A 24395-nucleotide genomic window follows, 5' to 3' on the forward strand; every position below is an offset into this window, starting at 1 on the left:
ATTTCTTGATACTCGCGAAAAGATGTCTTGCACAACAGAATATAATAGCGATCATGTCCCAAATCCCAACTTTACTCAAAAAACTAACAGCAGTTCGATCAAAAAAGTTTGTGTAATTTGTCTTTTAACTTTCGGTGGGTTTTCACTTTTGCGCTTCTGGTTATGTTGAGTTACTGTGCAGCAGGCACGAGTAGAGCATATGCACGTGGTAATCTCATCTAATTTTTCCCTCTTTATCAGGACTAAAACATTGTCATCTCACAATAGAAATGCATTTACAGAGCTTATAACTTGATATTTCTTTTTCCAACACGTAACAGTTTACATGTATGAGAAAATCTACAAAACTGAGGTAGTTCAGAGATAGTTCTCAATATTTGTGTGTGTGTGTGTGTGTGTGATCAAATAGAGCTGGACCTGTGCATCAGCGCATAGTTGTCAACACATTGTTATACATGTAGATATTAAATAGCACCGCCACTGTTTGAGTTTTTACAGTCATGTGCAATAGGGAGAATTGCACTGTTCAACTTAATACTTATTGTCAAACATCTACTTTTGTCAACAGGAGCATTGTTTATAATTTATGTAAATGACATTGATGCTTGCTAGGGATTTGAATGCCATTATGGGGTTTGAACCAAAACCTGGAACAACTGCAGCTTCAAAGTACATGTACTTGTGAATGTTAAATTTCATCAGATGAAGACAACAGCTGGAGAAGTTAAAAACTGCGTCCCATATGTCAAGGAGAAAGTGGTCAAAAGTGGTCAAAAGGTCAAAAGTCTTTTTTTAAAGTATCCATCTGAAAGATGACAAGACCACTGGAGAAGTTAAAATTGTATCCCACATAGATACAGTATCAAGTTGAAAGTGGTCAAAAGTGGTTGAAAGTTTTGATCAGCAGTTGAGGAGTTTTGAAAAAAATGTTTTTAACAGTACAATGTATTACATCTGGAAGATGAAACCCTTGCTAATGTTTTGAAAGAAATTGAGTGTGTATAAACGTGTTGTCAACCCTGTTACTGGTTAACCACCATCCTACATGTATGTTCTTAGATTTGATGCAGAATGATCAGTATGCAGAAACAGCAAACATTGCATTGGTAAAGATTATTTTGGATTATACCGGCAATAACCATGCTGTATTTCTTCTGCTGGGATACATTATTCCGGATAATTTTCTACTGAATGTGGACTCGGGTATCGGTGGATGAAGTTAATTCACCCATCCACCCAATGTGAGACCTTTCATCTACTCCCAAGATGAAGCTTTAAATACTCTATTGCCTATGTGATATGTCAATTCAGAGTTAGTACATGGTCAATGTGGTTGTAATTAGCAATAGGTTAAATGTGATGGCACACAGAATATGAACTACTGGCAACTCCATTTGTAGCAAAGTTCTGATCAGGACCGGCAGTTTTCTTTTGTTATATTGGAATTTCGATATATCCAAACAAATAAAGTGTATTGAGATATCTACAGGAAAATTTTGTGCTCTGAATTTCTCTTTGTTGTACACAAAATTTTGTTGGTATTTGTTATAGGGGAGTGCACTGTATTAGGGCATACCTTTGTGACTGATTTCGAATGAACCGTCACCATGAACTGCCCCAAGATCCTCCAAAACCTTTATAGTTCTTTTTTGTTGTTGTATGTTTGAAGAAGTATATTTTTGTGTTTTCCTTTCTCTCTGTTGGAGCATGTGGTGTCCGTGATGTACGAGGCAAAGTGATAAAATATGAAGTACCACTACAGGTATTTCCCTTCTTATTATGTGACATTTTGCCCTGTAGTCTCATTGAGTAGATCTTTTAAGAGTTATTTCAGCCTTTGCAAAATGGATATCTCCTTCCTGGGAATTATCTGCATGAAAAAGGTTTGTGCAATGTTCATTTGTTTGATGCTCATTTTGAGCTAAATGTGTATGTTGAAACATGGACTTGTTTATGAAAGCAAACTGGTGGGATATATTATTTTTCCAGTGGCAGATCTGGAGGGTGCATGCCCCCCCCCCCCAATTTTTCTCAAAATCAAAGAAATAAAAAGAAAAAATGAAAGGGGATGCATGCTTTCCCCTTTCATTTTCTATTGTAGTGGCACCAGATTTTTTTATTTATTTATTTTTTTTTGCTTGTCAATCGATGAGACCCGGAAGTGGCACAAGAAGAAATTAAAAAAATTTGCCACAGGAGCCTTTTTGTTTTTGTTTTTGTTTTGCTTGTCGGCTGATGTAACCCAGAAATGGCACCAGAAATATATATATATATATTTTTTGCATTCCCCCCCCCCCCTTACAGAATTTCTAGATCCTCCTGTTTTCCCTTTCCATCGACAATACACTGCTGTCTCACAGTAGGGCTCTGCTTCCAGCAAACAGGACTTTCTACTAGGAGTGCTCTTGCTCCCATACATAGTACAGTATTTTGCGTTTCTCCCGTCATTAGCGATTTTTAAAACAATTTCCATGGGGTATGGAGTGATCATGAAAGCTGTAAAAGTAAATGGTCATACTTCCCGCATAATACAGTGGATACTTGACAACATAATATGGTATTTCAGAACTTTGAAGTTCTATATCCCTCAAAACTTCTCTCGGGTTTTTAGCAAATTTTATGAATTTAAACAGTTGTTTGAGGTTTTTCCAAGATACTGTAGCATATGCAGAGAAATGTGAAGAGGTGCCAGTAATGATGTAAAGATCTTCTGAGGCAAAATACTCCCAGGGTCTCCAGTCTGATGGATAAAGGGTTCACTGCTTGTGCCCATAGACGGTTTAAATATCCTAGTCCACAAAGTTATCTCGTTATTTACAACCATCCTTCCTTCTTTCTCTCTTTCGTTCTTTCTTTCTTTCTTTCTCCCTCTCTTTTTTTCTTTCTCGTGTCTCAACAGCATTTTACGATGTTTCCATTGAGTCACTATCGCGCATACATCTGAAGTATCGTACAAGTGAAAAAGAATTGCGCTTCCACAGGACGGGTTCACCAAAATATTTTCATATGCATAATTTAATATATGTAATTTGAAACATACACGTCATATTCATATATGACAAACATGGCTATGACAGAACAGTTCTCTGTTCTGACATGGATTAAAACACACTCGGCATTTCATAATACTTGCAAAACAAACCACACGAGGGGAAGGCATGGTGAAAGAATGTCCAACTGCTTCTGCTAAGCAATCCATTATTAAAACTACATGTATGTCAACACTAAAACTTTGTTATCATAGCTGATCTGAAAACTTGGAAGCCTTTCATGAGGCAATTACAGTATCCTAATTTGTCTGTGCATGAGTGTGTGTGTGTGTTGTTTTTTTTTCCTTCTTTTTCCAATTTTAACTCTGTGGTCAGGTTGGCTGCCTTACAGTGAATATGAGAGAATAGGTCATTACAACCTTGTGGTGACAGATGACTGTCAGAGAATAGGTCATTAAAACCTTGTCGTGACAGATGACTGTCACATGAATACCTATGCATACATGCATCTGACAAAATAATAACAATCCATAATAGGTTTCGTAGTTCTTGCTTCGTGGTTTCAATTTTGATGCGGAGGCATCGGACAAAATGGTGGGCAAGGCTCCTGTTGAGAAGCAGGTTGATTCTTCAGTGAAAGGATGGAAACTCTTCACAAGAGTGCTACGCCAGACCTGTAAGAATGGAAGAACATCAAAAATAGGGAGATACACTTGATAAACATAGAGGTATTACAAAGAATGCATGTGATTGAAACTGAAGCAGAGTTTCAGAAGGGGAAAAAATACCACCTGCTCATTCTTTGAAATAGCAAAATCATTACTGCTTTCAACCCATTGAGGACGGGCTGATTTTGCTACAACACATATTTCCCATAGACACTTGCCTGAGTATACTAGAGGCTCGTCCTCAACGGGTTAAAGCTTGGACAATGTATGCAATGCAATGAACTTCCAACCCTGATATGAGTGCCTGGGACAGTCTGACTGTCTTGTATGTAATGAGAGGACACAATACTTTCTGAATTCCAAAATCTGCCACGATCTTGACAGTATGATGACTTTCAAATCACGAGGAACAGGAGTATTCATGAGAAATACATAAATCAGAGCACATTCAACATTCAACACACATAGGATAGAGTATTAATTTCCCACATGCTACTACAGAGTATGACCGTGAAATGATACACCATGTTTTGTCTCATCTGTTGAGCGAGCCTTGATGTGCGCGGAACACTTCCTAAGTGTGCGAACTCTTGCTACAAGTGTGCGAGCTCTCTGACTACAAGTACAAGTCGTGGATGAAGTTTGCCATGGTTACAAACAAACCCACAATGTACAGCACTCCCATGATAACGAACATTATAATTATAGCAAAATTCCGGTTACAACGAAGTAAAAATTCAGTCCGCAACATTACCCACTCTGAGTATATTTTCATTGTTTATTTGTTTGGTTATAACAAAATTTTGATAGAATAAAAGAAAATTGCTGGTCCCCGAGGACTTTGTTATAACAGGAGTCCACTGTATACAGTGTGCATGTGTCTACTGTTTGCTAGGAGTCCACGAGTCCTTACCATTTGCCCTCTTACAGTCCTTGAGGACCATGATGAAGGCATCACATAAACTGAGGTCGCTCTGGGTGTCTGCACACTGCATGAATCGCTCCAGCTCATACTGGCAAGGATTTCGCTGCTGCTGCTGCTGCTGGGGCTGCTCCTGATACGTGACGTCCGGTTGGTGGTGACCTCCGCCTCCGGTCATGGCATGGCCAACTGCATGACCCTAGATGACCACAAGATCAAACATGTTTACAAAGTGAAAAAAAAAAAGAGCAAACAAACAAACATAAAATATATATTGTATCGCTACCAGCACCAAATTTTTTCCTGGTGGCTACTAATACTACTACAAATGTACCTACTATATGCACACACATACAATGTACATGTATATAAGATATATGATGAAAAAGTACAAAAGACAGGTCAACATGAAGCATACAGTTCGACAATTTGATTAGGCATACATAATTAGTAAAACTAGGTTCCAGTTTCTTTGTCCAGTGGTGGAATGCCTTATTATGGACAAGCTTCATTTCTAATACATGTATGTACATGTATCAACATGCTGTATTTTTTCTCCCCTTCAGATTATCCTTTGCAAATATATGAAAAAATGATAAGATCAGGCTCGCGATTGGTTGCGCCATGCGATGACGTCATCACGTCATAAATTTCATTATTCTCAGAGGGCAACTTTGGCATGCTGACATTAACCCTAATCAGGCTGGGGGGGGGGGGGGGGGCGGAATCCGCCCCCCCCCTCGACGTTTCGCGCAATATCTTCGCAACGCGAATAAGCTCCCGCCGCGATGTTTCATTACTTTTTTCTTTCAAGTATCGCGCAACTTTTGAGACCCAAATTGTTGCACCCACGCATACCGTTTTGACGCGACGCCCATTTGAAAAAAATTTGTCAACCCCAAAATTGCTCCAAAACGTGATTTTGTGTACAAATCCAATGCAAATTGTGTTTTTTCAATTAATTCACATAAAAATTCATATCTTCACTTAGAATGGCCGAAATTAATTTATTTTAGCATAATAATGCTTTGAAAAATGTCTGTGACAAATTTTGGCCAAAAAACAAACAAAAACAAAAGGTCAAAAAACAAAGAAATACATAAGAAATTCAAAAAACAATAAAATACATAAGAAATTAATTTCGATACAGATTTTTTTTTATCCTATGTCTCAGAAGAATGATACAAGAAACATTTTTTTAAAGAAATTAGCTTAATTGGAGCATAAATAAGTGATTTAGAGCCCAAAACTGATTTTATGCATAAATTACAATAATTAATTAATATAAAATATAAGAAAAATTTGTCGGAGAAAGCAACCATACAATTTGATAGAATACGTCGCGGGCATCGCGTGTGCCGATTTTCGGCGCGATCGCGCGTTCCATAGGCGAGATCTGAAGGGGGGGGGGGGGGGGGGGGGGGGGCGGCGGAATCCGCCCCCCCCCCCCCCAGATATAGCAGAGCCAAAAAAGCCCAGCCTGATTAGGGTTAAGTTTGGGAAAACATTCTGTTTGTCAAATCTATGTAACTTTCTAAAGATTTTGGGTATGCCGGACATGTAGGCCCGAAATTCACGAAGGTGGTACAAACAAAACCATGGTCTAAACCATGGACAAAAACCATGGAGCGCCAAGTGTCAAACAGAATATTTCGTTACGAAATTGGTCATTTCGTCGACAAAATGACTGTTTCGTTAACGAAATTATCATTTCGTGGACGAAATGTTCACTTAGTTACAAAATGTTGTCATTTCTTTACAAAATAATCATTTCATCGACGAAATGACCGATTTCGTAGCGAAATATCGCATGCGACACTTGGCATTCCATGGTTTTTGTCCATGGTTTAAACCATGGTTTCATTTGTACCACCTTCGTGAATTCGGGCCGTAATGAGCAAAGTTGTAGAGAAAATGCCCAGCTTTGCTTTGATGTACATGTAAATTTTATGATCATTTTCCTTTCAACTTTAAACTATGATAATTTTCCTTTCAATTGAACAGTAGCTACGTTATTGTCCAGGCATGAAATTTGCACACAAAGCAGTGGCAGAAACATAAAGTTTACATGCAAATCCAATAGGTAACACAGCTTAATATTAAATCACCACATATGAAGGGGATGGAATTGCAAGTGATGCTTTTATTGTACTGTATCATTTATCTATTTATCAATTGGCTTGGGTACCGTATGTTTGTGTGTTTGAGTAAAATATGCAAATTTGGTACACTATTGACCGAGTCGGATGTGCAAACGTGGCACATGAAAAGTTTACACTGCCACTGTGCCAGTACCATTCAATGATAGTCATACTGGACACAATGCTAATCATATTTTGTAGTAGCAGTACTGAGGGGGTTAATAATGTGTCAGGGCTAGGGCTCTCCCTGGATGTTTCTGTACAGTAGAAGAAGAAGAAGGAGTGGAGGAGGAGGAGGAGGAAGAGGAGGAGGTGGTTGTTGTAAAGCTCTTACCACGGCTGACCCAATTGCTACACCTCCAGCGGTGGCTGCCATCTGGCCCAGTAGCCCTGGCTGCCTTGGCTGACCCACACCCATGGCTGGCTGCTGGGCTGGTACAGGAGCTCTCTGGGGCACAGGAGCTGGCTGTGCCACTGTCCTTGGAGGAGCAGACCTTGTGTATGTAGAGAATGAGAGATAGATCCACTTCATCAGTCATTCTGTCTCTCGCACAATCAGAAACTAGCATGAAAATATCAAGAGCATGCAAATATTTTTGCTTGCCATAGTCCAGTAGTTGATGTCTTGATTTTGCGGAAATAAAAACACTCAACACTCATCTTACCCAGCTGTGTGAAAAATTATTGGCGCGAAAATGTCCACTTTTACAGTAATCATTTATTCATAAAATCTGAACCTCCTAAATGTAAAGTAAATTGAAGTTGAGGGATTAAAATGTCAAAAAATTGTAACAATTAGACCTTCTAAACCTGTCCCTACACATGCACAACACTTAGACACTAATAATTCAAGGATACCCAAGTGACCCAACATAAAATTCCTCATCACAAACATGTTACAATTACAGTTAAAGGACATTGGCGCTAGTGTACTTTCGCACTACACTAGCGCCACAATATTTTCCCACACAAAGTCCACCTCTGTGGTGTGGGATGCAATTCAAGTACGGTAGCCTGCTGCTATTTCAAATGTTGCTAGAGTCTATAGTCTATGATATTCATGAACATATCCAAACTGTATGATCAGATCTAACGTTAGCTGAACACCAGTTTTCAAACCATGTGCCAATGTGGCCTCCCAAGTTTGTTTGTTTTTTTTTCTTTTTTCTCTTTTTACAAAATATGAATTCATCACTGACATCAGTCACCCTGAAAGATTTTGTCAAAACTTCCAACTTTGAAATTGATACATTGCACGTTATCAAATATATAATTTTGTAAAAGTTTGTAAATTTTATCCCTATTTTTTCCTATGACTCAAGCAAATCCGATCCGGCTGCACGTTATGCACAGCGCTGCAAGAGAGGGCTGACAACACGCAAGTTCCCCGGGAGACTGCCCGCCCGCCTGCTGCTGGCCTGCATGCTCGGCCTCGATAAGCTCGCCGAATCATCTCGAAAGTGAGGAGGATAGAGGAAGACGTCTTATTGATCTCTGTAGAGAAACTGTACAGAATTCCTGGAGAAGACATCTTACCTCACTGGAGAGAATGACCGTCCTCGACTTCTTCCTCCTCTAGGCATTGCAATGTGAGATAAGGAAAGGTAGAAAGAGAATACCAAGTTCTTTTGCAAATAGGCTCGCAGGAAGCCTTTGATTATTTCATTTGCTCAGTGCGTGTCTGTGTTGCGTCATAATTGAAGTTTACCCAAGTTCGCGCATGCATAAACGCACTGCAAATCAATGTACCATACACATTCTGTGTACCATGTGTATGTGCTTAACAGAACGCACGTTGAATAAGCACTGCATAAAGGACAGCGGTAGATGGCGCTTGTCCGTCAAATCGCGGAATCCCCACGACACATGAGGGAAAAAATGAAATAAATAAATACAATGTACTTTACAGCTGTCAATGTGTCATTCTTGAAAGATTCTTCACACATACCAGCAGTCCCTTCTTGTGTGAGGATGAATGAACTAAGTTTTTCCAAATAGATCGAATTGTAATAACAGATAATGCTACAGAACGAAGGAAACAAAAAAAAAAAAAAAGAAAAGAAAAGAAGAAAATAAACAAAAAGAAAACATGCGGGGTAAAGACAGAATTTATTCACAATGTACAGCAATTAAAAAAATAAACAGGAACTGACAAATTTAATGTAACTGTATTGGAACAACTGGCAGACAGAATAAAAATCTTGTCAATAATCTGGATCTGGATCTGGGTCTGTTACTCTGAAAAGCTCAGGTTGAGCATCACTGAACATGACTGTGAATGGAGTGCTGCTTAGTCCAAATGCAAATGCTTTTGTAGAGCTGTTTAGAAAGCATTTGTGCTTATTATTGATGTAAGTTCTTCAAGCAATTTGTTCCACTCTCTCGCCAATAGGGAAAATATGAGATTAAATTTATGCACCGCTTTTTGAACTGTTTCATTTCCCATGTCAAATTCACTGTTAAAAAACCATGCGCGAGTCAACTGAGCATAATAAACATCCGTATGATAGAAACTTTCAGACTTGTGGCAAGTTTCTTTCTTTCTGTCTTTGTTATAATGTGGTCAGGGTGATCCTCTTCGCAATACCCAAGATAAAAAAAGAATGACAAAAATGAAATAAGATCTATGATTTGTGAGGACTTACAACTTGTGAGATTTAAATAATATGTGATCTGATGGCATATGTATGTTTGTTGTAGTTGTTGCTGTTTTTATAGAGAGAGAGCCTGAACCTGTTTATGATTTATTTTTCTCCCATTTATTATAATAAGATCAGTAGGTACCAGGTACAGCTTGAACCTGTAAAAGCCAGATGTTTGCTTGATGTTCATCAAAAACAAACAAACAAACAAATAAACAAACCCAGAAATTAAAGTTAAAGCTATACTGGTACAAGGCATTTCTGTTTTCTCTTATAAAGGCTGAATCTGTAAAAGCAATACACATGGCTTGCTTTGAAATTTGAGTTGCGTTGATTTTTCTAGAAACAGGTTCAACCTCATTTCATGTCTTTCCTGCTCCCTTGATTTAGGGAAAAGATGTTAAGTATAACACAAGTTTTTTTAATTCATGAGAAATTTTGGTTGTCAACCATGGACCAATCTTAGGAGCAAATAGAATGTTGATTGAAAAATGAGTTAACTCCTGATTTTTTTAAAGAATTTTAGATATTTGTGATTGAAGCTGCTCAAAAAACAAACATAGAAAATGATATTACTGGATGATTTTAATCATATGTGACCCGCTACAACAAAAGGATCCTAAAGTCGCCGACGGGCGAGCCAAGCATGGCCCAGAAAAATGCTATTTTCAGGCCTTTTCTTTGATCATTTAGCTTCGAAATTTCAGCAGATGATAGAAGATACATTAGACTACAAAATTATGTAACAACAGAAATCCTAACGTTTTGACAGATTTTGGTGATCTGGCTTCAAACTCGATTTTCTCGGCTCACCCGTCAATGACTTTAGGATCCTTTTGTTGTAGCGGCTCACATATATACTTAAAAAAAATATTCCTTGTTGTGTAACAAATGAGGCATCACCTAAAGGATGTGCTTCACTCGATCTGATGATACACTTCTTTAAAATGTTTCAAAATGGTACTTATCCCCTTCTGCAATCAAACTCTTCAATGCACATAACTCATGCAGAATTCTGGACTTTGTCATCTTACATTCAAATTCGCATCTCTCAGCTCACACTGACACACTAACAACACCAAATCATATTATTTTAAACATTGTTTTCAGTCATTTTATATATATTTATTGCATGATTAAAAATTTATTTTTAACATTCCTGGCAAGTATAACAATCTGGAATTGTTTGCACTACATGGCCATCCTATTCACACTACACCTTCCATCTGCCACACGATTATAATGATCTCATTAATAATTCACAGTACCGGTTATGACTAAATCAATGTGAATGATTCCTCTGCATATAAAATAATTGTCAGGGCAAGTGATGATATAGAGCAAAAATATCAGACAAAATGACACATTCAAGCAATACAGTTTTCATTCTTTTCTTCTACAGATATAAAATGATTATCAAGGCAAGTGATGATATAGAACAAGAATATCAGACAAAATGGCATATTCCAGCAATGCAGTATTAATTCTTCACTTATACATATATATAAATGCTTACATTAACATTTAAATCACTGTATGAAGAATTGTACAAAGAAAGTTAAAAAGAGTTGTACATTGTGGATTGAGAGCACCAGTTTGCAGTTACCCTTTGAGTGACTTTGTGTGTGGTGGTGTTAAAAAAACAACAATGCATATTGTCTTTTACTTGTCAATGCCCAGTTAAAGTGAAAACACTCAAAAGAATCTGTTGTATCACAAACACATGTTGACTTTATTTTTTCCTTGGAGGGAAGTTTATGGGTGTTAATGTAACAATTTTTCAAATAAAGAGCACTTTCCATTGTCATGTATCAAAACCATATGATAAACAGAGTAGGCACCTACACATTTTCAGTTTGCCTGAAATGTTTGTTTTTTTCTGTGTTCCCTTTATACCTATATAATTTTCAGTGCTCATGTAAGATAGTCAATTCACAGATTTCCTCATTTGGTGCCTTGCCTGTGCAACAGAAAACACTTGTACCCTGTAATTTGAGAGTGTACATGAAAAATGCTCAATAGAGCACAACACAGATGCCATACCGATATAGCGAATGTTCTATCTGAAGACTTAAAAATCCTGCGAGGGAATTAAAGGGGAATGACCTAAAAATTACTTCATGTGAATAAAAGCAAACACACTGGAGAAACATGACAGTCATAGTTTGAGCAAATTCTGATCAAAACTATTTTTAAAGTTTTGATCAATCAAATGCAAATTGGCAGTTTTGTATTAATGTCACATGTGATCTTACACCTTATTTGCTCTGTACTGTAAACTTAGCAATTTTCATTTTCTCATGAAGTAAATTTCCAGTCCTACAAGCACCTTTGATACAATCATTGTAAATATTCTGCTATACAACCTATGCATGGAAAAAATATTCCATCATCAATGAAAAAAAAAGAGAGATTTTAATCTTTTAAGTAATTTTATGAATAAGGTAAATGGAAGGTGAACTCACAAGCTCACATTATGGAGTTGTTAATTTCTGTTCGATTCATCACACCTTCAAAATTGATAACTTTCTTAAGTTTAATCAGAATTTGGTCAAATTTTCACTATCTTGTTCCTCTCATTTTTTTTTCTAGTTTGATTCAAACAAATTTATTATTTTTTTTTAGGGTAGCCTTCCCCTTCAATAAGTCCCGAGTTAAAGTTGAAGGACTTTCAATCTCCCCAAAATAGCATTTGAAACCCTGTAGGTACATTATTCTCTATAACAAGGTCAACATAAGTCAATAGCTGCAATAGGTTTAATTATTACAGTGGTAGTCGGTGTACTGTGAAAATAAATCCTCTTGATCACAATAACTCTTTCAACTACTGTACAAGCGGTTATTTTCACATAACGATATTTTCGCGAATGACGTGACAGATATTTCCGCAAGACGTTGTTTCTTGTGATTTCGACATAGAGGCTATCAAAAGTGCACTAATGCCTGTCGGCTGGAAACATTTTCGTGAGTCGTCCAATTCGCGGTCCAACAGTGTCTCGGGGGAAATTTGCAAAAATTAAACCCTTGCAAAAATAACAGCTTATACAGTATGAAGGTGTCTTCCGTTGTCTTCTGTCATTTTATGGCCTTCTAAAGGTCAAAAAACAAGTTAGACGTAGAAGTATTTATGTCTGGCAATAACAAGTTCTAACTTGTCTGGATTTGAGAACAACATGAAACACAAACACATAATTTATCAGTTGCTCTAAAAATATCATCAGTATAACATTACACTGTTTACCGTTTTCTATTAGAAAAAAAAAGATGCTCAAAAAGAAGAGTAAAACAAATTTGTTTTATCTTTGGGGAAATATAACATTATGTTCCATAACTGTATCATGTCATAATGTTTATCCCACTACTGACTGTTACTTGACTGTAAACTCATATAACACGTTAGGATAGTGCTGTGAGACCCTGTATGAAAATGAGAGCACAGCAGAGAGAGAGAGAGAGAGAGAGAGGGAAAAAAAAAGGCTTATTGGGCTTATTTTGGGCTAGAACCGCTTGTTTTGGGCTAGAAAAGCTCTGAGAACACCACTGAGCTTTTAAAGAGGAATTCCTCTCAAGATCAAAGTTGACTGTGATAGAAGTAACTAGATGAAAAGAATAGTACTTTATTACATGTAAGGTGACCATAGAGTAAATGATGGGAGTATTTACATAGCTTCCTTGAATAGTGATTTTGATCACAGTTACATAAGCAAATCAAATATCACCTCACAAATTTCCCATTGGCTTGTGCAATATCCTTCTATAATTTCCCCTCTTAAAATGAAAACATACTATGTCATTTTCTTCACATGAAATCATAATAGCAGCTCACAATCTTGAAATTACAACACTTTTGTTATCAATTTTGTAGTTGTTATACTAATCATTGGTTGAAAATAATTACAAAAATATTTGCCTGCCATCCGAAAAAAAGAAGATTATAAGCAGTTTTTAAGATCCATGTTGTGTGAATTTTTGACTTTAAACAAATTTAGTATTTCTAATATTTTAAAGCATGTGAAATTACTTGCAGCATGATGTATGACGATGCAACAAAAACTTGATATTAAAAAAAATACCTACACTGTGTTTAGGATTTTAACTAAATAAAACATTTTTCTTATACAACGTGGATATTCCATCAAACAATGTAACCTGGCATAAATCCAACTGACATCTTGAAAGAGGTATTACATTTTAGTACAAGATGAAATTAGTATCGTCAGATAAAGTAATACACAAGAACAATATGTAGGTATGGAGCTATTGTGATATTCATTTGATTTTAATACCATGTCCAAGTTTGTTGCTGGACGATTTCAAATGATGATAGAATTTGGGCAGCAGTGTAATGCAAATATTTGTCTTTTTAATCTTAATGTATACTTTAATGTAATATGTTTCTGATGTAATAATCAATAAGATATTTCCTAATATTGAGGTAAAAACATATATATCACGTAAACTATATTGTAGTCCTGTAAACCTATGCATACCTATAAAAAACACAATATTTTGTTGTTGTTGTTGTTCGGAGTCTCATGCCTGAGCTCAATTTCAGACTAACCACCACTGCACTGCAAATTCAACAAGAATCTGGCAGTACCTTTTGTACATACAGAATTATTTTTGCTCTAAAAGAATGAAATGAACAAAATCATTATGTACTGAGGAAGTACACATATTCTACAGCATAACATCAAGTAATTTATGTGAAATGCATTCTATGTCATGTTGTTCACTTCAACCAATTTACAATAATATTGTTTCTGTGAAAATCTTATGGTGGAAAATAGGGCGGTTTTCATAAGGTACTGACCTCTAAATACTGTCTCGACTGATCTGACTTTGCTCAAGGCTGCTTATCTTCACGACATTCAATTAATACATTCAAGATTATTACCATTCACAGGTCTGGTAGTCCACGGTCACTGGGGGGGGGGGGGGGTGCATAGTAGAGCTGGCAAAGCAGGTTATAGAGATATTAAGCTCATCTGAATGGTGGTGGCAAGTTGTCATCCTGTGATTAACGGGACACATATTTACGATACACCCATCGATACACTGCGTTGTGGTCTGGGTAAATTCCATCCGTACCTACAGAATGAAACAATGAAGGATTGAAAAACGTTTTAAAGTGACAGACTTACAAAAAGCAATTAGATGAAACAAGACAGATAAGGAGTTTAAGCAAACTATATAACTTAGCGAGAGTACATTCACTACCCACTCATCTTCACAATCAAATAGAGAAATTGCTCAAAGTTATCATATCATTTAAATTCTAAATCATTTTTTTTTCCATTTTCACTTCATTTCTACTATCAGTGCAAAATATGAAACAAAATAACATAGAAAGTTATTGCAAAAAGGCATCTTTCAGCAATTGCACATCATCTCATCTACCAAACTGAAACATTGTCATAAATGACATAATACAGCTGTATACAATATTCTGAAATGCACTGATGGACTTCAGTATTTCTAAATCTAGATTTTTTGTAGCGAACTACTTGAATCTCTTCTACAAAAATGATAAATAAATAACATCAGTTAAAAGAGACACACACAAAAAAAAAATGGAGTAAATCATTATTAGAAGTATGCAGAAATTTGAAACTGCATTTGTGTACGTACACTGTACTTACAGCATTGGATGCTACCTGCCAATTTGGTGAAAATCAGTCAGACGAGTTTTCAAAAAGAAGTTGAAAAGACGTAAAAAATCTTACACACAATGGATAACAGATGATGAATCACTGCAATAGCTCATGTGAGCCTTTGGTTCACGTGTGATAACAAACAAGGCAAGTGCCATAATGTGTCTCGCCCATTCGCGTACAAGAAATTATTGTTCGCGAATGGGATATAACAGATAAAAAAAAGTATAGCAGATAAAAAGAGATATAAAAGGGTAAAAATCTATGGCAAAAAAGAAACATGCCATAACAACTTAACATTGGGCTCTAAAAGTTTGTTGACCCCTGCTTGTGACCTTTGACCTTGTGGTGATCATCCACTCCCAAAAGGACATCTACCATCCAAGTTTAGTCACAAACGGACTTATGGATTAAAAGTTACGACCCATAATAGAAACGCGCCATAAAAATTTAACATTGGGCTCTAAAAGTTTGTTGACCCATGTTTGTGACCATTGACCTTGTGGTGACCATCCACTCCCCAAGGGACATCTACCATCCAAGTTTGGTCACAAATGGAGTTTTGGGTCAAAAGTTATTACCCATAATAGAAACGCGCCACAAAAACTTAACATTGGGCCCTAAAGTTCATTGACCCCTGCCTGTGAGCTTTGACCTTGAGGTGACCTTCACATACGGTAAAATGTGAAACTTTGTATGACCCCTCTTCCCTCGGAAGTTTGATTGCAACTGAAGCCCAGAGTAAAGAGTTATTGAAGTTTTTGTAGCGTTACGGACAGACGACGGATGGACGGACGGACGACGGACGGACAGACGCCGCAGGCGATCCCCTAGTTTCCCCTCACATCTGGTGGGCTCGACAAGAATTGGACAGGCAGTAAAACAAGAACTAGTCTTAACCCGCTGACAACAAGTACTGTGTAAACTTGGGCAAGTGTCTATGGAAAATGCGTATTGTAGCAAAATCAGCCCGTCCTCAATGGGTTAAATTCACAGACTATTACCTGTTTGTGCTGCTTCAAGGTCTCCATTCTCGAGAACCTCATAGATAAACCAGTAGAATCCGCGAGTGTTGTCATTCTCGACATTGTTGATGGTGAAGATGTGGTTGCCAAACTGGGTCATCCTTGACTCAAACCTGGAATGTAAAGATAAAGGAAGTTTCATGTTGAAAATGGAATTGCTATCTGTACATGCCACGAAATATAATCTAGAACTGTGCCTCTCCTACAAAGATTTTTTGAGGCCCAGTTACATGTGTAGACTGAACACAAATCTTTTTTATCTTTTATTTTTTGGGGGCGCTGTAGCACGGTGGAAATATAAGACTCCAGACTCCCAAGCAGAGGACCTAAGTTTGATTCCCGTCCAGTGCTTACGTCCTTGGACAAGATGTCTTTACGGGCCCACAATATACATAACTCTCGACCCAGGTGCATAAATGGGCACCTGGCAATGAATACTAGGGTAATAATAATAGTAGGGCCCTCTGGTAGAGCAACAACACAACACTGAAGAGGCTACCCTGGATAAAGAAGACCTTATTATTATTACTACTATTATTACAAGACAGCGCAGCCACCTGCCACAGCTTCCCAGCCCACTAATTAACCCGTTGAGGACGGACTAATTTTGCTACAACACGCATTTCCCAAAGACCCCTGCCCGAATATACTCAGCACTCGTCCTCAACGGGTTAAGAAGTACTGATCTAGAGTGACACAATGCATTTTGTTTACTGTACAAATCTCTGTACGCATTATCAAATCAGTTGAAGCAATACACTCTTTCCCTTTGAGATTTGAATTCACAATTCAGTAAGCTCATAGCATACATGCCATTCTTTTAGACTGACCTAATGTAACACTGCAGAGCAAAAGCATTATAATATATCCTGCAATGCCATGTCTTTGACTGCTCGTTTCCACAATTAATCTTTCATAGTATTAAACATTTTCCTTTGCGATGAAAAAAAAAAAATGACATGCAAGCACTCATTCGGTTATCTTGAATATGATAAAATATTGTGAAGTGGTCCTGCTTGTCAACAATTACTGTAAAATGAGGAATGTTCACGTGCATTTTAATTTCGTGAATTTTGCGAGTGCTAACATTCGCGAAATCAAAATGCACATGAAAGTTCTTACCTACACAATATGCATTGGATGCCAGTGGCAATTCGCAAAAATTTCATGCTGCGAGAAAGGCTGTTTGCTCCAATTCGAGAAATTTTCATGCCGCGAATAGATCGTGTTTTTCAGTAGGTCTTTGAAATATGCTAACTCTTAAAGAAAGCTTACCTCATGCACTCCTTAGAATTGACAACTCTGTGTTTAGTCTCTGTTTATTTAACCTCAAAATGGAAAGATATTCCACTGACAAACTCATCAAGACCGTTTTATGAAGTTAAATGAGGATAGCGTATTTTTTGTTGAATACAATCAATGTGTTTTGCTTTCACTATCAGACAAGATACTGTATATGCCATATCTCTATCGAGTCTAAATTTTCACGAATCGGGACTTCCCAATGATTTTGTGAGTAGTTAAATTCGTGATCATGGAGTACCGTACTGAACGGAGAAATGTAAATGTGCACATCACATTCATATCAGGATAAGAGTCAATATCTTGGTGTGTCCGTGAATTTGCCAGGAACACCTGATTTGCAAAATTCGCAAAAATAAAAACATCGCGAAACATTTGGCCTATACAGTAAATGAGGAAACCCCACTCAAGCAACTCACTGCAAATCATTGATCTGCCTTGCACGTTCCATAACGCGGAACAGGTTCTCTCCCGGGATCGCCGTGACAACCAGAGGGTCATCTGTCAGGGTGACGTTGCCGTCGACCCGGTGGATCTGGAGATTCACGGAGATGGTCTCGTCATGACGGCTGATAAAAGAGATCACCTCAAGGGTGTCTGAACATAGCACAGAGAACAAAGAGGATGCCAATTACGACAAGGTGAGCTTAGTTTGACCTCAAGTAGAGGTTCAATTTCAATATGAAGTTCAGCAGGAAATTTCCAAAAGCTCTGATACAGGAAGCTCACTGGAAAGATGCTAGATCCACTGGAAATCTATTTTTAATTTTTTACCATTATCTTTTTTTTTGTGACCGCTTTAAAACCATCGGTCGTAATTTGCATGTCCCTAGCACTTCCAGAAACTTCCAACTATCTCATTGGTATAAATACTTTGTCTGAACTTATAAAGTCAGAAGTACAACCACTTTGTCTATACCTAGATAGTTTGACATACAGGATGTAGTTCAAAGGTTATGATGTAGCAGACTGCATGTATTCAAACTCCAGATCAGGCATTTAACAGGAATCTCTCTAATTTTTCCAGCATCAAAGGAATCTCGGAATCAACCCAAATTAAATCATGTATGTTGAATGCTGTTCATCAATCAAAACTTCTCCATTTCCTGTAGATTTCATTGTGTTTTATCGTATGCAAGTGGAATAAGTTGCAAAATGCTTCAATATCGATTCAATATTGATTTATGAAGTCTCAATCATTAATCAATCTGCAATAATAATACATCATACAAAGAAAACAGAAGGATTTGTTTGTTCAGGTGCTGTGACATAATGAGAAAGAAGATTAGTAACACATGTTAGTTTGCAATCAACAATGTAAAATATGAATATGGGGTTAGCATATATACCAAAATGGGTTCTTGGGGACTTATGATAAAATACAACATGTGTGCAACATAGTTATGAAAATCACACAAGTATGGTTCATGCCTGTTTTATGCTGGACCCCTTATTCACTATCTAAAATCTGCAACCCACACTAACCATGGGTGGGGCACTCATGGTCAATCTCTGTCAGGCTGCCATGGTGACGGTTGCTAAGCAACGGGAGGATCTGGATGGTGCCACCTTGGCTGCCGAAGTCACCGTCCTCCTGCTGAGCATCCAGGATGACAGTGATGGTGCTGTTGCAGAGCCATCTTGCTGGCGACGTTCCACTGGCGATTAGGGCCTGAGCAGTATGGTAAACATTCATTCTCAAGATTAGAGCAAAATACTGTAAAACTGGAAATCTTCACGTGTGTAACTTTTGGCACATGGGTGGGCAAGATGAATTATGCATGCCTTTAATTCTGCAAGCCAAAGCTGTCCCCATAGTGGGCTCAATTACATTGATGCACTACCATACATGATGCACTGTCCAGTAATAAATTCTGTACTAAAGTTGCATAAACCATTCTTACACGTAACTTCCATGCCTGGAAAAGGATTTTTGAATACCTATGGTGACATTCTACCCAACATCTATTAGATTCTCTTTCTCCAAAAGGATGAATTAAATGGATTTTCTGGATGAATAGCTGACAATACTGAGGCCCATGTTACTAATGTCTCATTCTGTCTATGCAGTAAATCGAATATATGCCTTGCAAATGTTGCAAGTGTGATTTAGTCTCATAAGAATGGTGTTTGCAGCTTCACACGTCCTGATTTATCATTGGAAGCTTGCATTGCTTTCTTGCTGCATAGTTATCTGTACATATGTTTTGTATCGCACTTCCTGACTTGTACTTCTTTCGAATTGTTTAACAATATGAATTGACAAATGTATACTTTGTATAAGTATGATTGAATTGAATGGCAGTTTTGAGGATGGAAAGAGCTACGGTGAGAGTGGTGAGTGGTGAGAAACTAGTGGATAAAAAGAAGACTGAGGATATGATGGAGATGCTTGGGTTGAAGGAATGAGTGGAACAGGAGGCAAGGGTGAATGGAGTGCGATGGTATAGGGGGCATGTGTTAAAGGAAGGATGAGGATGATGTCTTGAGGAAGGTGCTAGAACTTAACCCATTGAGGATGGGCTGATTTTGCTGCAAACAAGCATTTCCTACAGACACTTGCCCGAGTATACTCCGGACTCGTCCTCAATGGGTTAAAGCGAAAGAGCTATAAAAGCGAGGGCGAACAACAAAAATGGGGATGAGACAGGTTGGAGGAAGAGCTGGGAAGGTCGGCTTAACCCGCTGAGGACGAGTCCCGAGTTTACTCGGGCAAGTGTCTACGGTAAATGCGTGTTGTAGCAAAATCAGCTCGTCCTCAACAGGTTTAAGGAAGGGAAATCTGGGAGATGGCGAGGAGGTGTGATAGCTATAGCTGTTGGAGCTGTAAGCTGTAAGGTACTTCCTGCCTGCCACCTCCCGTCATCAGGAGCAGACCTGGATAAAAACTTGTATGATAATGATGATGATGACGAACTAAACTGAAAAAAAAGAAAGAAAGAAAAAAAAAACACATTCTTGTGGCCTTGCCTGGGCTGCGAGGGCAGTACTGATTATGTTGGTGCCAATCGAGGCACTGAACCCTCCGTCTGAATTCTGGTGCTGCAGTATGCACTCTGTCGCATTCTCCGTCATCTGCCGCAAGAGGCTGAGCTGCTCAATGTTGTTAAACTGTGACCTCATGCAGGACATGGCCATAACAGCCATGGATGTGACGTCTAGTTTGGGAAGAAAATGAAATTGGCACCTCACGCAAATTTTAAAGTGAATTGCACGCACACATTTCTCAATTCAGTACAGTAGTCCACAATCCCAAATTTAACCACTCGTGAAATTGTAGGCAAGTCCGGATTCGCGAAAAATTAGACTCACTAATTATATGGCGTATACAGCACTCTTTGTAAATCCAGTGTGGCATTGCTTCATTTAGGCTTGTATGTGTGTGTGTGTGTGAGCATTTGTATAAATTATATTGATGATTGTAATGTTTGAGCCCATATTAATTGGACCTTATGTATCAATTGCGGTTTTAATAATGAAAAAAAAAAAAAAAATGCACGCTGGAGGAATATCGTGCATGGACATACAATGTAGATTTTATGTCCTCATGTCCTTGCATGGGTCTCTCCCTTTTCTCCGTCTTTCATACTATTCCTTCCTGAATTAAAATTGGCTGAAAAACACACACACACACACCTGATAGTTAGGCACTTTTATCCAGTATCCAGATTTACTTTGAAATGCTAACTCCAACATTTTATTTCTTTGCTAGATCACTTTGCAATTCCCATTATACTACCCCCTTTTTTTTTGGGGGGGGGGGGGGGGGGGAGGAGGGCAGCCCTACGAAGGTCAGTACCATAACTTTTAATACAAATTCATCACTTTTGAACAAACAGTCTGATTTTCCTCAAACTTCACTGATGCATTCTATTGAAATTTCTGCATTCACTCAGTTCACATACACATTTGGCTATCATTTCTGTGTAAGTTTGTCGGTTGCAGAAATTTGGAAAAAAATCTTTGGGGGGAAGTTTCAAGTGGGTTCACAATATATGGCTCCATATTTGTTTTTGTTTTTGTTTTATTTTTGTTTTGTTTTTGTTTTTGTTTTTGTTTTTGTTTTTTTTTTTTTTTTGGGGGGGGTTCATTTGCACGATGTGATTGATTTCACGATTTAATCTCCACTAAGGCTACCCTACCGATTCCCATTCGGAAGCATCCACTCTCCAGCTGAGCTTCTCTAAGGGTCTGTAGAGCACTGGTTGGGATCTCGCCCTCGGAGCTGCACAGTGCCAGCAGCGCAAGGGAGTACGGGAAGAAGTTGTGCGTCTCGTTGGCCCGGAGAGTAGCGACACGGTGGTGAATGTGATGCACGAGGCCGTGGCCGTGGAAGTTTGAGGGATTGCGACAGGTGGCGTACAGAGCCATGGCATAGTATGCCAGCTGACCCAGTGGCATCTCTCTCAGGTGTTTTCTGAAAGAAAAAAAAAATACACATTATAAGTCTTGATATAACTGACATTGTAAAAAAGTAGCATTGCCATGTACAGCATATGAGTATAAAATTTCACCGATACAGTGGACTCCGCCTATAACGAAGTCGTTGGACCGGCAGTTCTCTTTCGGTATATCAAAATTTTGTTATAACTGAACAAATAAACAATATAAATACACAAAGCGGATAATGTTGCGGCCTGAATTTTTTCTTTGTTGAAACCGGAAGTTTGTTATAACCATGTTCGTTATAACAGGAGTGCACTGTACAAGGATTGATCCTGCACTAAAAAATATAACCATACTGAATGCAGTTAGATGATAATGAATCTGGCTTGCCTGTAGTAAATAATCCAAAGACCCAATATTATTCCCAAACACATACCACACACGTGCCTCACTAACCTTCAAGTGAAGAGGCACATCAATCAATCAATCAATCAATCAATCAATCAATCAACCAATAAATCAATCAATCAATATTGAAATGAATGAAAAATAAATATGAATGATAAATGTATAGATGTGTGCATGAATGCTTCTTTCTCAGAATAACAAAAAGGCATAACCACATGTTTTGTAATATATGCATCACAAACTCATGTGCATTTTAGTTTGTTTGTTTTATTTTATTCTTGCTTCTGAAGTATTGAATTTGCACAAACATGGACAATACATTATATCACAAACATACTTGTGACTACTGGAAGCAATCTGATGAAGGTAATGAAACTGATGCGATATTCATCTAAAATAAAGAACTAAACATGAGTAACTGCATGAATCCTATGTCAAAAAGATCACAATGAAAAGAAGAGAGCATAGGTTTTTATTTCTGTTTCAGACATCATCTGCAAAGGGGAAACATTAAAGGATAAGTTTACCTGTGGATTGAGACAATGCAGTAATACTAGCAGAACACATTTATAATGAAAGTTTGAGGAATAACAAACAAACCTGCTCAAAAGTCATGAAGTTTCAAAGTTTCAGTGCTGCTATCGATGGATGGGGACTCTAATATAGCTTGTGACGTCACATGCACAGTACAAAGTCAAGAAAATATGAAGAAAATTCAACATATTTTCTCTTTTCTTGCATATCAACAGAGTTGTTGTTATCATTATTACTTTTATTACCATTATTATAATTATTATTATTATCACCCTTAACCTGTCGACGACTGGCTGATTTTGCTATAACACACATTTACCATAGACACATGTAGTCTCCTCATCCAGCAATGGCACCACAAAAAAATAAAAAATTCATAACTTTAAACGGATTGTCCAATTTTCCCCAGACTTTCACTGATGTGTTCTACTAATTTCTATTTACATTCACTCAATCCACATGTACATCAAGGTGAACTTGTCCTTACAGCCTACGAGTATCTAGACTCACATGTGAGAAATGTCACGCAGCACCTCTATCTCCAGCTGCTTGACACTCAACTGGCTCTCCATGGAAAGGGGGTGGTTTTTCCACGTCTCGTTGGCCAGATGGAGAGACAAGATGGCCGACCCCGTGCTCACAAAATTCCATCCCCAGTCCGACCTCCGCTCATCCAGCAGCCAATCAGAGGCGAGCCACTGGGCAGCCTGGAGCCTCTGGACCAGGTCTTGGCTGGTGTTGGGGCCTAGTGTCGGGAAAAGATGGGACAATTGGGGGCCATCTTGACAGGAACGTACATGTAGCAGTGGAAGAGTTACACTGAAATCTTTCAGTGTTGAAAAATGTTGTTGTTGTTGTTGTTAATTATTATTATCATTTTTTTTTTTTTGGGGGGGGGGGTATTACTTAGATGCGTTGAAGAGCAAGATTCAAGACTGTCACCATCTACCAAGATTATTTACATACATGCTCTGTTAATTTCACTAACTCTCATGGGCATGAGCCATCATCTATACAAAGTTCTGAGAAGGAAAAAAAAAAATGTATTGCCCACACTGTAGGACTAAATGATAACAGGTTTACCTCAATATTCAATGACAAAAAAATAAAAAATAAAAAAATATAACAAATCAGGATGTGTCAGGCCCTTATAACACCTGGATTTCTATCACTCTCCTTAAGTATGCACTTCCATATAAACAAAAAGAAGAAGAAGAAGAAAAGATTCACAGAAAGATATCACAATATTAAAAAGCCACACAGAATCCAACCTTACTTTGATTCAACATGTAGTTTTTAAAGCTTAATGTGGGATATGTGAAAACAACCCCAAACCACTCTCTTATTCCAGGGAGAAATTGATAGGTTAGAGATAAACCCATTGAGGACGGACTGATTTTACTTTAACAAGCATTTCCCGTACATACCTGCCCGAGTATACTTGGGACTAGTATCCAACGGGTTAATGCTTGTATCAAAAGGAAGCGTGACGGCCAGTAAAGAATACATAATAGTTACGTTCAGACGACAAGCCCTAACCTCGAGGTTAAGCTTTTGCCTCCTAACTTCGACGTGCGTCCACACGATGAGTCTTAACCTCGAGGTTACGAAACCTCGAGGTTAAATTCCTGCCCCTTTGAGTGCGTTGATTTTTGTGTCCACACGGTGCTTAACTACGAGTGGGGACCCCCCGCGGCTCGTGGTTAGAGCGCTAACCATAAGA

The 24395-nt window shown here is 38.0% G+C and overlaps 2 protein-coding genes across 2 annotated transcripts; both read right to left on the reverse strand.

The window, feature by feature from the left end:
* Positions 1–2997: 2997 nt before the first annotated feature.
* On the reverse strand, positions 2998–8416 carry LOC140226971 (coiled-coil-helix-coiled-coil-helix domain-containing protein 2-like). The gene is made up of 4 exons (XM_072307407.1): positions 8258–8416; positions 7056–7215; positions 4572–4779; positions 2998–3664 (listed from the first exon to the last, which is right to left on the reverse strand). Exons 1-4 carry the CDS (start codon positions 8302–8304, stop codon positions 3654–3656), a joined length of 426 nt encoding a protein of 141 aa, XP_072163508.1. The 5' UTR covers positions 8305–8416; the 3' UTR covers positions 2998–3653.
* A 5889-nt stretch (positions 8417–14305) lies between these two features.
* LOC140227669 (uncharacterized protein CG3556-like) lies at positions 14306–23679 on the reverse strand. Its single transcript, XM_072308085.1, has 8 exons — positions 23661–23679; positions 23183–23417; positions 21487–21761; positions 20315–20502; positions 18830–19016; positions 17764–17941; positions 16022–16155; positions 14306–14454 (listed from the first exon to the last, which is right to left on the reverse strand). The coding sequence occupies exons 1-8, from the start codon at positions 23677–23679 to the stop codon at positions 14384–14386; spliced, it is 1287 nt and encodes a 428-aa protein (XP_072164186.1). The 3' UTR covers positions 14306–14383.
* Positions 23680–24395: the final 716 nt, after the last annotated feature.

This window comes from Diadema setosum, chromosome 4 (assembly GCF_964275005.1).
Source record: "Diadema setosum chromosome 4, eeDiaSeto1, whole genome shotgun sequence".
NCBI classification, from domain to species: Eukaryota; Metazoa; Echinodermata; class Echinoidea; order Diadematoida; family Diadematidae; genus Diadema; species Diadema setosum.